The sequence below is a fragment of the Taudactylus pleione genome, unplaced genomic scaffold (assembly GCF_031769625.1).
Source record: "Taudactylus pleione unplaced genomic scaffold, aTauple2 ptg000105l, whole genome shotgun sequence".
NCBI classification, from domain to species: domain Eukaryota; kingdom Metazoa; phylum Chordata; class Amphibia; order Anura; family Myobatrachidae; genus Taudactylus; species Taudactylus pleione.
Genome location: NW_028284507.1, coordinates 12,272,877 through 12,288,054, shown reverse-complemented (window position 1 = coordinate 12,288,054; position 15,178 = coordinate 12,272,877). Strand labels below are relative to the sequence as shown.

The 15,178-nt window shown below is 46.5% G+C and overlaps 1 protein-coding gene across 1 annotated transcript in view; it reads left to right on the top strand.

The window, feature by feature from the left end:
* DUSP11 (dual specificity phosphatase 11) overlaps positions 1–5,336 on the top strand; it is a 34,643-nt gene extending 29,307 nt beyond the window's left edge. Inside the window, exon 11 of the mRNA XM_088470848.1 lies at positions 1,876–5,336. Coding sequence (XP_088326974.1) covers positions 1,876–2,104 — 229 coding nt within the window. The 3' untranslated portion in view covers positions 2,105–5,336. The remainder of the gene's footprint in view (positions 1–1,875) is intronic.
* Positions 5,337–15,178: the final 9,842 nt, after the last annotated feature.

Sequence of the window (15,178 nt, the reverse complement as noted above, 5' to 3'; positions counted from 1 at the left end):
TACAGCAGGGTGCGTTCCCTGCCCGTTACTGTTCCCAAGCCTAGAGGAGTTGAGCTTCAGTCTTTCCGCTTATCTGGAAAAGCTAGGGGTCCTATATCCAGAGGGTAGTTCTCTGCTCTACATGGATGGCAAGAAAGTGGGGAACCAGCTTGGTCCATTAAGTGACCAGCCTCCTATCTTTCTGAAAAAGTCAGATGGTCTTTCTGCCAGCATAAAAGCACTTAGGGGTATATTTACTAAAGTGATAGTTTTTAGAAGTGGAGATGTTGCCCATAGCAACCAGATTCTAGCTATTCTCTTCTAGAAGGTGCTAGTTAAATGTTAAGTAGAATCTGATTGGTTGCTATGGGCAACATCTCGACTTCGAAAAACTCTCACTTTCGTAAATATACCCCTTTTATAGTGGGAGACCACCTACTTCTGAGTGAGCCGAATCCTCAAACTTACTACAGGATCCAGGTGCAAGGGACAGCCCAGACCTTGGATTCCCATTGGTGGTTCATTACCCATGGGATGGTTAGGTGTGCCTAAACCTAACCCCCCCTCCCCTTCCCTGCTGCCTAAACCTTAAGTCCCCCGGGGTAGGGGTTGCCTAACCCTCCCTTCCCCTAGCCTAACCCTAAGTCCCCCCCGGGAACCCTAAACCTAACTCTCGACTCGTTTTCGACGCCTGTCATTAGTACCACGCCGGGATTAGAGAGTCTGGATGCCGGCTGTCAGCATTTAGACCGTCTGCTTCCAGACTACATCCCAATTCTGTTTTTGCGAACGCCTAAAAGTAAAGCCATATGTTCGTATTTGCATGTATGCATCAAGGTTTCAGAAGTGATCCAAACTAAAGACAATCCAATGGAAAATGACCAGCAAGAAACTGCACTTATGCAATTAATACAGACTCTAGTCATGTAATATCAGTCTTAAATGCTCTAGCCAGAAGCCATAAACTGCATAATTTGGGAGTGCCCAATAATATAATCGTCCTTGTTATGCTCATTTACACTTTCTCATTACTTTTCATTTGGGAATCCGTTGAATCCTAAAATATGGACATAGTGTAATGTTGGTTTCCAGGTGACTGAATAGAGCAGTGGTTCTCGAACTCTGTCCTCAGGACCCCCACACAGGTCACGTTTTGCAGGTCACCCAGCAGGTGCACAGGTGTATTCATTACTAACACATTTTACAAGATCCACAGATGGAGCTAATTATTTTACATGTGATTCTGTGAGGGCACCTGGAAAGCAGGCACTGTTTGGGGTCCTGAGGACAGAGTTTGAGAACTTGTGGAATAGAGCAAAAGTCCCTTAATGCATTTATTTTGGCATCTGCTTTTTTTATCCAACATAACTACAATCTTATGTGGGGTACACCCTTTGCAGACAGAACTCCCGACCAGCCGATTTTTGAAGTATACGGCTGTGTAAACACACTTAACCAATATGTCTGGTCGTGGGAACCAGCTGTGACATTGTCGCTGATTCTTGCGGCCAGCCTTCGAGTCAGTCGAACGCCCGTACACGTTGACAGATGTGCACAATAGATCTCGTGTGTATGTGTATATATATTATATGTATATATATTATATGTATATATATAATTAAATAAATAAAAAAAAAATTATATTATAATTATCTCTGCTGTGCAGTACGGTTGACACAATATATCTGAACAAATCGTTAAGATATATTGTGTGTACACACCTGCCAAAAGTTGTTCATCGGCTATACGAGCGATCTATTGTCCAGCATATTGTATTTCGTTACATGGTGCAGAATGACTTTAATATTGGTATGTTTTTTTTTTTTTTTTCTTTATTATTATTTATAAACTTGAAGACTTATTATTAATCCCTTCCTTTTCTCTCTCTTGCTGCAGAGGTGGTCATTATAGACCTAAGCATCATCGTAACAGACAATCTTCGCCACAGGGAGGCGCCCATTGGGCACAAGTGTCTGATTCGAGCTATCCTCAGCAGAATGGAGTTAATTCGGTGAATGGCGCTCCAGTAAAGGACTTTCCACATCGGTTTCCTGGTAAAAGGAGTACAGCAGCGTGGTCCTCTGGCTCCCGGCATCGCGGGCATAGCTGTCCTTACCAGTGGTAGCTAGCTCTGGGCTGCAGAGGGAACATTGAGGACAGTGGCAATAACAAGTGATCTTTGTTGATCAGATTGCCTGGGACCGATCTGTTTCTTGATTTCAGATATGGTTTTTCTTTTCTACATTTTAGGCTTTTATTGGAATTGTGGACGCAAGTATGTAGCAGCTACTTTTACAATGGGATTTGGCAGAATAGACTGTAACTAAATGCATTACCTAGAGTTTCTGCTAATTTGTTACTATTTAAGGATTGGCGTTCTGTATGCTTTCCGAGCTGACTGGCATCTGAAGGAAGATTCACCAGGTTGGCTCTCCCCTGGGTACAGTGGGGCTGTTTGCAGCTCACCAGCATAGAGCCGATGTTCCAGGAGCTTCTCCATACCTGTAATGTTGCATCTGATTTGTGCTCCTGTTCAAAGATCTTGCAAAGTTATTTCCTACTTTATATATTGCACAAGTGTATGTCTATGCTAAGCTACATCATCAGTGACTCCAGTAAGGTTCGTCGGTGTGATGGTTTTATAAAGTGTGTACGTTCAGGAAATTATTTCAGGTGCAAGTACACATTATTGTAACCCAGGAAAGTAGCTGCTGTGTCTTCTGCTGAAATCACCTTGTAAAGGCCATTTCAGCCAAGTAGTAACCACAAAGGGGGGACAGACAAAAATGGGGCTTGCTGCTTTCCAGATGATCAGAATATAGTGGGGAAGAGCGGGTGCTCATAGACATGTAAAGTAATGCTGTAACTTCTATATAGTGCCGCAACCTTGTTTCCTAGTTTATTTTACCTCCCCTCTTTGTACAGTGTACTTCAATGTGTATGCTGTCATATCCTACCTATTGCCTACGCGCATTAAAGGCTGCCATTTATGGACTTAATGAATACTCATGAGAATGCACCCTTGTCCATGTACCAGGAGCTAGTGATGTTGCCGAGACTGATTTTATTTGCTATTGGTATTTCTTCCGTATTTGGGGCCTGATCTTTTATAATTTTTTTATGCAATTTTATGTACTTGTTTTAGGAGAGACAGATGTTTTGTTAATTGTATTAGGCTGTTCGTATCTTAGTATAAATAATATATATGTATGTTTTCAATCAATATACATATAGTATACACAAGAATACATGTGAATTATTAAAGTGAACACTGTGCCTTTTACAAGCTTGGCAACCATTGCACAGTAAGACTTCATATGGTAATATCTAAAACTGTGTGATAAGGGAGGTATTTGAAATTAATGCTATAGTTGTCTTAGTAAAGTGTGTTATATGTGTGCCTTATTTGTTTCTTATACTCTTAGGGGCTGAAAAGCAAGTCACTTTACACTTTGGCTAAACCAGGTTGCACTGCAGGTGGGGCAGATTTATAATGTGCAGAGATTTAGATGTGATAGGAGTGTGTTAAATCTAAAATTGCAGAGTAAAATAAGCTGCCTAGCATTTGTGGGCTACATATGCAGGAGCAGCTGTTTATTTACCTTGCATAAAAAAATATATATATATTTGCAAAACTTGTATTGCAACATAGTTTGTCCAAATACAATTTACATGCTTTTCTTTGCTTTGCTACCAACAGTCCGTCCCTAGTATGTAGGAGCCAAGCGTGGGTGTTCCTTATGTTCTAAATAGAATAGCAACATACCCACATAGGACTCGATGGTATATAGCAGTGTTTCCCAAAATCATTCCTCAGTGGAGCTCTCAGGGTGGGTACACATCAGACGATATGTTGTCCACTCCCGCAGATTGGAGCGACACATCCTACATATGTCTGCTGTGTACCTATGATTTGCGCGCTCCTGCCCGCTGACATCGGGGTACTCACATCTGCTGTCCTGCACAGTAGATGTGACGATCTGGTGGCTGACTGCATGCTCCTGGATGTGGCCACTGAACAGTAGAGCGCTGTGTGTACGGGCAACCAATTTATTGTATTATGTAGGTCGTCCTGTTGGCCATAATCCAGAATAATCTGATGTGCACCCAACCGTACAGTGCATGTTTTCCACGTCTCCTCACAGAATCCCAAGTGGAATAATTAGCTCCACATGTGAATCTTTTAAAATGTGTCAGCCAATAATGAATACACCTGTGCTCCAACTAGGATAATTGGAAACCATGCACTGTGGAATGAGTTTGGGAAACACTGGTATAAAGGAAACCATTAACCATTAATCATAAATGAATTTCAAAACCCAACGTTTGCACTGTTGGACAGTGACCAATATGCAGTCGCCTTTTAGCTGCTCTCATGGTTGATTAAATTAAACACCGTAGAGAGGTACATTTGTGTACACTAAGCACTGTCAAGGTTTTTGTTTTTTGTGTATGTGTTACAGCGCTTCCTTCACGTCCATGTTGTGGAGACAGTGTGCGGGCTATCTACTAGGAGCCAGTCACGCTTGTCCTGTTTCTGGGATGATGGTTCCTAGTAGATTCATGGGATTCATTCGTCTGAATATTTATTTAGATCCAAGATGGCCACCTCCACTATTTGTAGACAAAAGTGCTTTTAATAACTTAAATGAAGCAACCATTGGGAGTATAATATGTGTTTGCTGGTAGTAATTGCAGAGTGAAAATGATAGTGCTTTTTACGACACAAACACCCTGTGAAAACTGCTTACAGTTGTCTAAAGCAACCAACTTCATAGCAGTTACTGACTTGTTTTGTGGGCTAAACCCTTTTTCACTAGAGTGCAACCTAACAACTCGCTAAGAACAATTGGCGTCACTGCCTCGGTGATGTCATTCATGCCCAGAGAACTGATAGGTTTAATAGGGTGCAGGCCACAAAGTTACTGCCTGCACCTCAACCATCAAGAGTCTATGGGGCAAATTGCATTAGCTGCGGGTTGTCCCGTGGTCTCTTCTGGGTATAAGTGCAAGCAGAAATGAAGGATAACAGCTGCCTTGAGGCCTCTCACAGATCTCTAATGTTTCCAGGCAGCTTTAAGGAGCCCTTAGATCTTCCGGTCGTTTTTCTCTGGTTCCCAGTTCTGATTGAAAATTCAGATCCGTGGCCATTGATGATCGCCGCTCCATCGTGGAATCTGTGAAATCCTTCACGTTAGCAAACCCCGATTTGCTGGTCACAATCATATTTTCATTGTGATCGGCAAATCTGTGAAATCAAACATGTTGGATTTAACTCAGTGTTGGCTAACCTTGACACTCCAGCTGTTGTGGAACTATATATCCCAGCATGCCCTGCCACAGTTTTAGCATGCCCTAATAGCAAAACTGTAGCAGTGCATGCTGGGTTATGTAGTTCCATAACAGCTGGAGTGTCAAGGTTAGCCAACACTGATTTAACTGATGCCCCGGTGTCTGGGGATCGGGTAATGAGCCCAATTCATCGCTGATGTATTGGGGGGCCTGTACCTGGAAGAATAGGCTGCAGACACTACCTGGGCTAATTGATTCTGCCCATATGTGTTTCCCCCTTCATTTTTCTTCTACCGTAGGTGTTAGGAGACCTGCATATAATCCATAAGAAAATACTTGAGAAATTAATGCTCAGGTACTTTAAGTAAAAATATTGTATGTATATTAAAGTGTAACCGGTGCACATCTGTTCAAGCAAATGTAATTGATTTGCTAGATATGTAAGATAAGCCTGTGACACTGACAGCATCATATGTACAGTCAGTATTTAATTTTATAATCTTATTTCTGTAACCAGTACTTTGAGGACATGGTGGGAGAAAACCTTGTAAAACCTCTTTTCAAAAAGTATTTTATTTTAAAAACCACCCAAAGTGTAACGCAATACACACTTATATTATTGAAAAATAAAGAATGTGGGTTCCCGTTATTGGTACAGGCACGTTTCCATTTGTCCCTTTTTTTTTTCTTTTTTTTTGTGTGCGCCGAATTGGTCTGTTACTTTCTATGTATATTGAAGAAATTCAAACCTTGCACAGCACACAAACATAACCTCATGCCTATGGCCGGCTATGCCTTTTTCTATCTAGCATATATATGGTGTGGCCAAATATGATCTATCCAGGGCTGGACATCTTGATCCAACAGGGCCCTATAAACACAGTCTGATAACAGTCATAGGGTTTAGGGTTACCGGAGGGGGACTTAGGGTAAGGCACCCCCACGGGAGGTTAGGTTTAGGCTAGGGGAAGTTAGGGTTAGGCACCCCCCGGGAGAGGTTAGGCACCCTCCCAGGGGACTTAGGTATAGGTGGCGGGGAAGGGGGGGGATTAGGGTTAGGCACTTGGGGGGGAGGTTAGGGTTAGGCACCCCTAAGGGAGGCTTAGTGGGTAGAATAGGTTAGTCAGTACTTATCTTTCGACGATCAGGATTTTTACTGCTGCCGGGATGCCGATGTCGGGATTTGAGCCGCCTGCCTTGTGGCTTGTGGTCAATCATACTGAATCCATACAGAAGGCTGTAAGTGGCCATGAGAAAAGTACTGTAGGCTAAATGGTGCCAAATGGCTGATAGTTGGACTTTCTATTAATGGTTGCAAAATGATAGCAAGCAATTGTTTTTACAACAAATTAAAGTTTCTTCTTCAGGGTCCATAGGGTTTCACGGGGAGACATTGGGGTGTAGGTGGGACCTTGAGGACCGTACAACAGCAAAGCTTTTCAGTCCTAGGATGCTCAGGTCCTTCCCCCTATACCCTGCCCACAGCCTGAGGGCACTTCAGTTTAGTTGGTGTCCGGCAGGAGCTGGACCACAATTAGAACAGTGGGCTGTATTCAACAGATAGCCGTATAGAAGCTTGTCATAAATCTATTTACTCTCTTACAGGAGCAATTACTCGTCCTGCTAGGGCTACTGCCTGGCTGACAACAGCTATTGAGAGTTGGACAGAGGCCCTGATGCTTCGAGGGAACAGCTGTCCTAAATATCTCACATTAGAGATGCAGCCTCCTACTTGGTGAAGCAGCTATGGATACGGCTCTCCTGGCCACCAGGATATCTGCCACTTCGGTAGTGGCCCGACGTATCCTTTGGCTACGTTCCTGGAAAGCAGCTTCAGAATCAAAACTGGCTCTACAGCCATGGCCAAAAGTTTTGAGAATGACACAAGTATTGGTTTTAACGAAGTCTGCTGCTTCAGTTTTTATGATGTCAATTTGCATATACTCCAGAATGTCATGAAGAGTGATCAGATGAATTGCAAATAGAATTGCCATGACAATGAACTTGGGGCCTGCTTCGTTAAGAAGCGTTCGCACGCAGCCAGCCGATGTTTGCATTTTGCATACACATTGCAGTGCCCGAACCAGTCCGAGCGATCGGGAATTGCTCGCTGCGCATAGACTGCCCGTCTGAATGAGTGGCAGGAGAAGCTGTTTGTGGGTGGTTACTGGCTGGCCACTAGAAACGGGGGAGTGGAGATGTGAACGCAGGTGTGCATGAGCGTCTTAACGCCGCTTCAGAGGCGTTCATAATTAACATGCAGCGTCATAGTACCCCTCACTTGGCTGAATTTTACACAGAACCGCTCGCAGTGCTTGCGGTAGGGTATGGTCAACCACAAGCGCTGCGTATGCATCCGATGATACTCTGTTACCGATAGTTGCATACACTTCCTGGAGATGACGTACGCAAGTGGGCGTCTTAAGACAAGACTGGTGGGCGTCTGCATACACAGGACAGTCGCACGCCAAGACATAGTGGGTGTACTAATGCCTTGCTGTGCGATTGCCTGCCTTGCCTAATTTGCATATGCATCTAGCAAGTGGGTCTGAATCGAGCACTTAATCCTAAAAACATTTCCACGCAATTTCAGCCCTGCCACAAAAGCTGACATATCAGTGGTTCTGTAGTTAACACAGGTGAGTGTTGACTAGGACATGGCTGGAGATCACTCTGTTATGCTGATTGAGTTATAGTCTCCATACACCTACGCGATTTGTGCACGATTTTCGACTTGCCGTACGATCGAACTTATAAGAAACGTGTGCCTTTTTTACTATGAAATGATACGATGCGCACTCCCGCTGTTCGTACAATCCCTTCTTCTGATCATATGTGCAGCACATTTTGCCCATCGTATCCGTATGCGGATCGTGTGTTGTTTTACAGCATCCGACGAATTATGCGTCCAAACGTCCGAATTCCGGGACTTGACTGACAAGTTCCTGTGTACTCCCACTGCGGACGGAGACCCCGAACGGACAGGAGCAGCATTGAATCTGGAGAGAAGATTGTGTGTGTATGTATGTATGTGTATATATCTATCTATCTGGCCACAAATGTTTTTTTTCTACTTGGGGTATAGGTTGGGAACCAAATCCGGGCACCACGCAGTTAAAGCTTTTAGCTCCCAGGATGCACTTGGGTCCACTCTCCCTATAACCCCTCCCCCAAGCCAGAGACACCTCAGTTTAAGTTGGTGCCCGGCCGGAGTCGGGTCACCGTTACTGCAGGGGGGCTGCTTAGCAGCCCCTAAGCTTATAATTTATTTTAAAGAGTTTTATTTTATTATTTTTTACTACTCTTCAGAGCGGCAGCATCAGACTGTCCAATGGACGTCTAAGCTGCCGCTCCTACACCCCGCCGGCGCTGCGACGCCAGTACAGATCTGGGGATCGCAGCGGGACCCCAGAGTCTGTACTAGCCGGGCTCTGGAGGACTCCCTGGGCTGCTGCCGGATCGACGGGGACAGGTAAGTCGCGTGGTCACCGCTTGCGGTGACCCGCGTGTACATGCAGCCTTATGCCTCCGGTCTCTGGGGACAGACCGGAGGCGCTAGCGGTGGCGGCGGGCTCCCCCTCCATGGAGGAATACCCCGCGTGTCCACAGCCCACCAGGGATTATAGCGGCAGCAGGAGCCGGCATCCCGGGGGGTTAATTGCTAGCCAGGGGAGGAAGCCTTCCCTGTCTAGCGGCTCCTCCCCTCAGCTCAGCGCGCCTTTCAATACTACAGTCTGGCGTTGCTGAGCTGCTTCCTCTGCGGGCCACGCTTCTTCTGAGGTCTCCAGCGGCCATTATCTCTCGGTGGTGCTGCAGAGCTCCTAGGATGACAGTGAGCCCAGTCCTCCTGCGTACCTGGCCATTTTGGGTGAGTGTACAGAGCGCTATAGCCTTCCCAGACACTGAATCTGGGCAGTTGAATGTAGCGACATTGTGCAGTATATTATATGTCATGCTTATGTATGTACAGTATATATGTCTGCATTGTATGTGACTTATGCTAGTGCTGACTGTCTGCTTTTTCTCTCACCTGTCAGTGTATATCTATCCCTTTTCTTTATCTGCCCTTATACAGGTGTACCTGGGGTGGTTCTGAGACCTCACATATATATACTTGTTAATATTTGTGAGGTTTGTCACATACTGTTGCGTGCTGCACGTTGCCATATTTTAGATGGAACTGTGTGTTGCATACGCTGATAATGGGTCCCTGCAGCTACTCTTAGCGTTAGTCAGGACCGGTATGGCGCTGCTTAATATTTCCGTCAAGATAGTCAAATATATCTGACCAGGAGATTGCACACGATACTGCACCCATTATTGCTATCCTGCAAGTCATAGCCTGCAGGAATTAGTGCGGAGGATTTTAACTCAGAAAGGTTTATGTATGCGGCGCCATCTGGTGCCGGGCCCCTTGCACGACCCCCTTAAAGGGCGGTTTATTTCTCAGGATCCTCTCCTTTTGAGGATCGCCGGGCGGGCCCCATTGTCGTCACTCGCTTGGAGTTACTTCACCATACTGCCCTTTTGAACTCGGGGTATCTCGCAATTTCTTGCAGTTTACCCCGGTGTCACAGACTATCGCTCCCTGCCGGGGTTTTTCACAGTACATGAATTACCTCCGATACCACATCGGTCTGTCATTCCCCTTGCAGGGATTACCACAATGGCCACCCTGGTGGATGTCGTTTTCTACGAAATACTAAATGGCGTGATATACGCCCTGTGGTTACTTCCCAGTGGCTCTGCCGTGAACTGGATGGTGTATTTAGCTCTTTCCCTCTCACATGGGGGGAGCCGATTTCAAGTATTATTACTCCTGCTTTGGGGCTGGTAGCCAGGTTCATTCTGGATATAGAGAATGTCGATCCTGCACCTGTATCATACATTTCCCGTTTCTGCCCAGCGGGTGGATCTCATGGCGGGAGTCTGGCTGTCGCCAGATACGAGGAGTCACAAAGGCCTCCTGTTTCCCATTCCCTGAGGGTCCTCACAAGTAATGGAATCTCCTTCTGGGGTGGATTTGTATGTTCATCATCGGATTACAGGCATTAATACGCCTCCCATCCCAGCCTGGACGGATTTTACGGATCCGTAGGTGATAGCTTTGCCTGAAATCAATGTAATCGTTTTCAGGGCCTGTTGCCCGTCCTACAATGGCCATCGCATGGTGATGCTTTTGTAACGTTTTTCCCCTCCAACACGTCTGGGGTTCAAATGTCTTTTGCCGCTCACATAAAATATGCAGTGGTCATGTGGGATTACCTACATGGGATGCCGGTCTTCTAACTTTCAGGGTTTCGGCTGCGACTGTATCAGCCGCAATACCCTATGGCTACGTTATGGGAAAGCAGAGGTGCAGACTCCTTCCATGGGGAAGATCTTGTTTGGTCCTGACCTTGACAAGATTGTTGCATCATTGGCAGTATCACTAATGGAGAGATACTGTCTTTAGCTACTCCCACTACATTCGGACTAACTCTGTTAAGTCTTTATGTCCTCAGGGTCAGCCTAAAGGCCTGTTTTTTCCTAGGCTGTCGGCCTCCACGGGGGCCACCATATCCAGTACTGAGCGGTCCTGGACTTAGACGACCCTGCTTCTACGCCTGAGGATAAACCTTTAGCCTGACGGGACAGGTCTACATCTGGGGAATTCCAGAGTGAGGTACTGATTCTCAACGCCTCTCATTGCTCAGGCGGCCTCCTCACAGGCGTTGTTCCACGGGCCCTTCTTCAGACGATCAGGGCCTTACATTCCCAGAAAGCTATACAGTCTTGGCGGTAAGCAGAGCTATTTCGGCCAGCCTCACTATCTCAGCGAGGGACTGGTTGTTCTACTTTCTTTCTGGGGCAGTGACCGATTGGTCCTCATTTGCCTATACTCTGTCTCAAATCCCTGAATCAGATTCCAAGGGTGCCTGGACTCAGGTGGAATCCTTCATGCTCCATCATCCGACATTTGGAACCTGGGGATTTTACGGTATATCTGAGTATTCAGGATACGTACCTACGGGTACATACAGAGCCCTCTCATCAGCATGGGTTCAGGTTTGCTGTGCCACAGCAACATTTGCAAGTTTCGGGCTCTGCCTGTTGGGACTGTCCTCAACTCCACCGGGGTTTACAAGCTTTATGGATTTTCTGACAGTTCACCTGTTCAGTGTATCCGAATGCTCCTTTATCTGGGCGGCCTCCTGCTTTTAGCAGGATCACCGAGGTACTTTACCGCTAGGTCAGGCTAACCGTGGCTTCTTCTCGGCACAGATAAGTAGTCAACGGAGAAAAACTCCACCCTGCATCCCTCACAGGATATTCTTCATCTGGGAGCACTGCTGGATTCTCAGAATCTTAGAATTTTTCTGGCGTAAGACAAGATCTCAGCTCTTCAACTTGGAGTGTGCGGATGTCTACGCAGTCGACATATGTCATTACTCTTGGTGATGCGCGGTCTACCAGAGTGTCTACCTTTTGGTAGGGTGGAATGTGCTCAGTTACATTCCAGGCCTTGCCATAATTGACTCTCCTCCGGATGGATCGAGTTTTTTCCATCGGATCGCTGTTCGCACGATGATGCTCTCTCTGGAGGCGAGTCTGTCTCTGTCCGGGTGGCTATGGCCATCTCGTCCAGGGTATTCTTTGCTACAGACGGTGTCTGGTCCGCACTCGTTTCGGGGAAGCTGGACGTCTGTCGCTTCCGCCCTGCCACTTAACTTGTTGGAACTTTAGGCTGTCTTGGGCCTTCACTCTGGCCTAACCCATATGTCACGGAGAACCTGAATAGGTTCAGTCCGACAGTGTCACAACAGTGGCTTCCATCTAGGCAACACTGGTAGTTTGGTGGCAGTGACAGGAATGTCATACATTCTGACATAGTCCAAGGGTCTTCTCCTGGCCGATTCTGCAGTGTTCATTCCGGGAGCTCTCCGTTGGGAAGCGGGCTTCCTCAGCCGTCACGACGTGCATTCCGGGGACTAGTCTCTTCTCCAAGACAGGTTTCAAATCCTGGTGAGCAGAGGGGGCCTCCCTGAGGTGATTGATCCTTATGGCCTTCTGACTCTATCACACATTGCCGGTGTTACAGTCCAGCTCTAGGAGTACTGAAGCTACCTTCAGTGACTCTGTCACTGAAGGTAGCTTCAAAGTGGTCCTTCCACTTTGTACCTGTGTCCTCCGGTCTCCCTTCTTCCTCGAGGTCTTCGGAAGTTTAATTGGAGACTGAAGGGCTTTCCTTCTGGGGGCTCCAGTTTGTCCCAGACATCACTGGTACTAAGATTTTCAGAGTCTCATCGATGCTCCGTTCCTACTGCTTCACTATCTGGACCTGTTGTCTCAGGGTCCTTGTTTTTCCCTAGATCTGGATCGTTTGTCTTTGACTGCGCCCCTACTGTGGTCCTAGGGCTTCCCTGGCTCTGTCTTCATTGAGATGTTTAGAGCAGATAGGTCAGACTTTGCTGGCATCTGCCACGGACTGTGGCATACATAATTCTTATGGTATCGTACCTGTCGATACGATCCTCCGGTGTCCAGGATTTCCAGATATTCTGGCATTCCTTCCGGCTGGCTTGGGTTTCACCCTCGGCATGGCCTTCCTGACAGTGCGGATCTCTACACTGTCAGTATGGTTAAGATGTGGAATTGCTCCACTCTGGTATCCAGTTCATCCTTTGGAGTGTTTTTCTGGATTATGCTTCCATTTATCCTCCCTAGGGGCTCCTTGGGAGTTAGTAGTGGTTCTTCGTTCCCTCCGGGGACAGTCAATGGAACCGCTGGTTGTGATAGCCATTACATGGTCTATTGCTTTGGCTCTCTCTTTCTCTCAGGGTGTTTATATCACCCAGATGAGTGTCGGAATTGGGAGCGTTCTCATGTGGCTCCCTCTTCTGGAGGGCATCATGTCAGGGTGTGAGTTGCTCTCACCCTGTGTTTCTTCTTAGTGATTTTTAGGTTCCATATTATTCTGGAACTTATGGTACGGCCATTCAGTCCCCAGTCCTCTCGGCTGGTGTGGCCTCATTGACTGTGGTCCGGCCTCTGTGGGTTTATGTGATCCGTTCAAGTTCCTTACGGAAATCGGACTCCTTATTGGTGGTCCTGAGATTTCTGGTTTTAACAGGAAAGGATGGCCGGCCTATGGCCAAATGTTGGCTGGATGGCCTCGTATGTCTTCTTCTGGGGCCTACACATGGGTAGGCCTTTCTGTTGTTGATGCTTGTTTTTTCTCGGGCCATGTAACCCTTGTGGGCGGCTCGCTGTGGCGCCTTGGCTGTTATGCCTTGCTAGGTGGCCACGTGGTCTTCTGTCCACACCTTTTTTTTTTTTAAGGTTCTAGGCATTGGTTTCCTTTGCCTCTCAGGATGCTTCCTTTTTGGCGGCGGATTCTCCTCTCAGCACAGGAGCGTCCCCACCCTTGGTTGAACTGCTTTGGGACATCCCCACGGCCAACCCTGTGGACCCCCTATGGACCCTGAAGTAGAAAACAAGAGATATGGTAAGAACTTACCTTTGTTATCTCTGTTTCTACAAAGTCCATAGGGTCCACAGGGCGCCCGCCCTGACGCACCTGGCTTCATATGGGCTGTGTTACTGGTCACCGGTTTCCCGTCTCCTTTTCTGTGAGAATGGTTATTGAGTGTTCCAGTTTTCTCTCTTTTTCTCTCCTCCTCCGGCCTTTGGCTACTTACAAACTGAGGTGCCTCTGGCTTGGGGGAGGGGTTATAGGGAGAGTGGACCCAAGTGCATCCTGGGAGCTAAAAGCTTTAACTGCGTGGTGCCCGGATTTGGTTCCCAACCTATACCCCAAGGTCAACCCTGTGGACCCTATGGACTTCGTAGAAACAGAGATAACAAAGGTAAGTTCTTACCATATCTCTTGTTATTGAAGCATAGTGGATGCATTTCCCTGCACAGGCTTGTGTGTTTACCCAGCAATGGCCACACCCTGTTTGCCCATCCCTGCTCAATGCCCACCATCTACCTATTTTGCCCCCCACAATGGCCACTGGCAACCACCAATGTTTATGCATAGTGCCCATCCCTGCTCCATGCCCACCTGTGCCTAGCAAAGACCTTTGTTTTTTGATGACCATCGCTCAATCAAGGCTTCACCAGCCATGTTTTCCAAATGTAATAATGTTATGTTCATATTTATTTTGTAATTTGGATAGATGTTTACCCACGTACATCAAGGGATTTAAAAATGTGATCCTCCACTAAACATCTCGGCATGCCCTGCCCCCATTTTGAAATTACAGCATGTTAAAAAAAACTGTGGCAGGGCATCCTGGATTCTGTAGTTCCACAGGAGCTAGAAGGGCATTGTTTTAAAGACCACGGGCAAAAAAAAAATGATGCACAATTGATAACATATATACATAATTTTTTTATTAACCTTAAAAGAATCTGTCAATAAAAGGCCACCGGAGGACCCCATAGTTCTTTGGGCCACCCCCACTGTTGGGGGTTGCCACATTACAAGTCCACAGGGGGCCCCCATAGTTCTTTGGGCCACCCCCACTGTTGGGGGTGGGCTTAATGAAACTACACAATGAATATGTCCTTTACATTATTTTCTCTAATTTTCTCCATAGAAATGTATCTGGATCGTGAACCAGAATTCATTACTGGATTTATCGAGGTATACCGACATGAGTGTCTTTGGCGTACAAAGTCAAAAATGTACAACAACCGGCCAAAGCGTACCCAGGCCTTAATGAAGTTGTCGGAGTATAGTAAGCCATATCATCATGATGCATCTTCCCTAGTGTGGGTGCGTCAAAAGGTACAGAATCTACGTACTGCCTTTGTTAAACAGCACAAGAAGGTGAAGGACTCCAAACGTTCAGGAGCTGGTGCCGAAAGCATATACACCCCAACGCTATGGTATTATGAGATGATGATGTTCCTGATG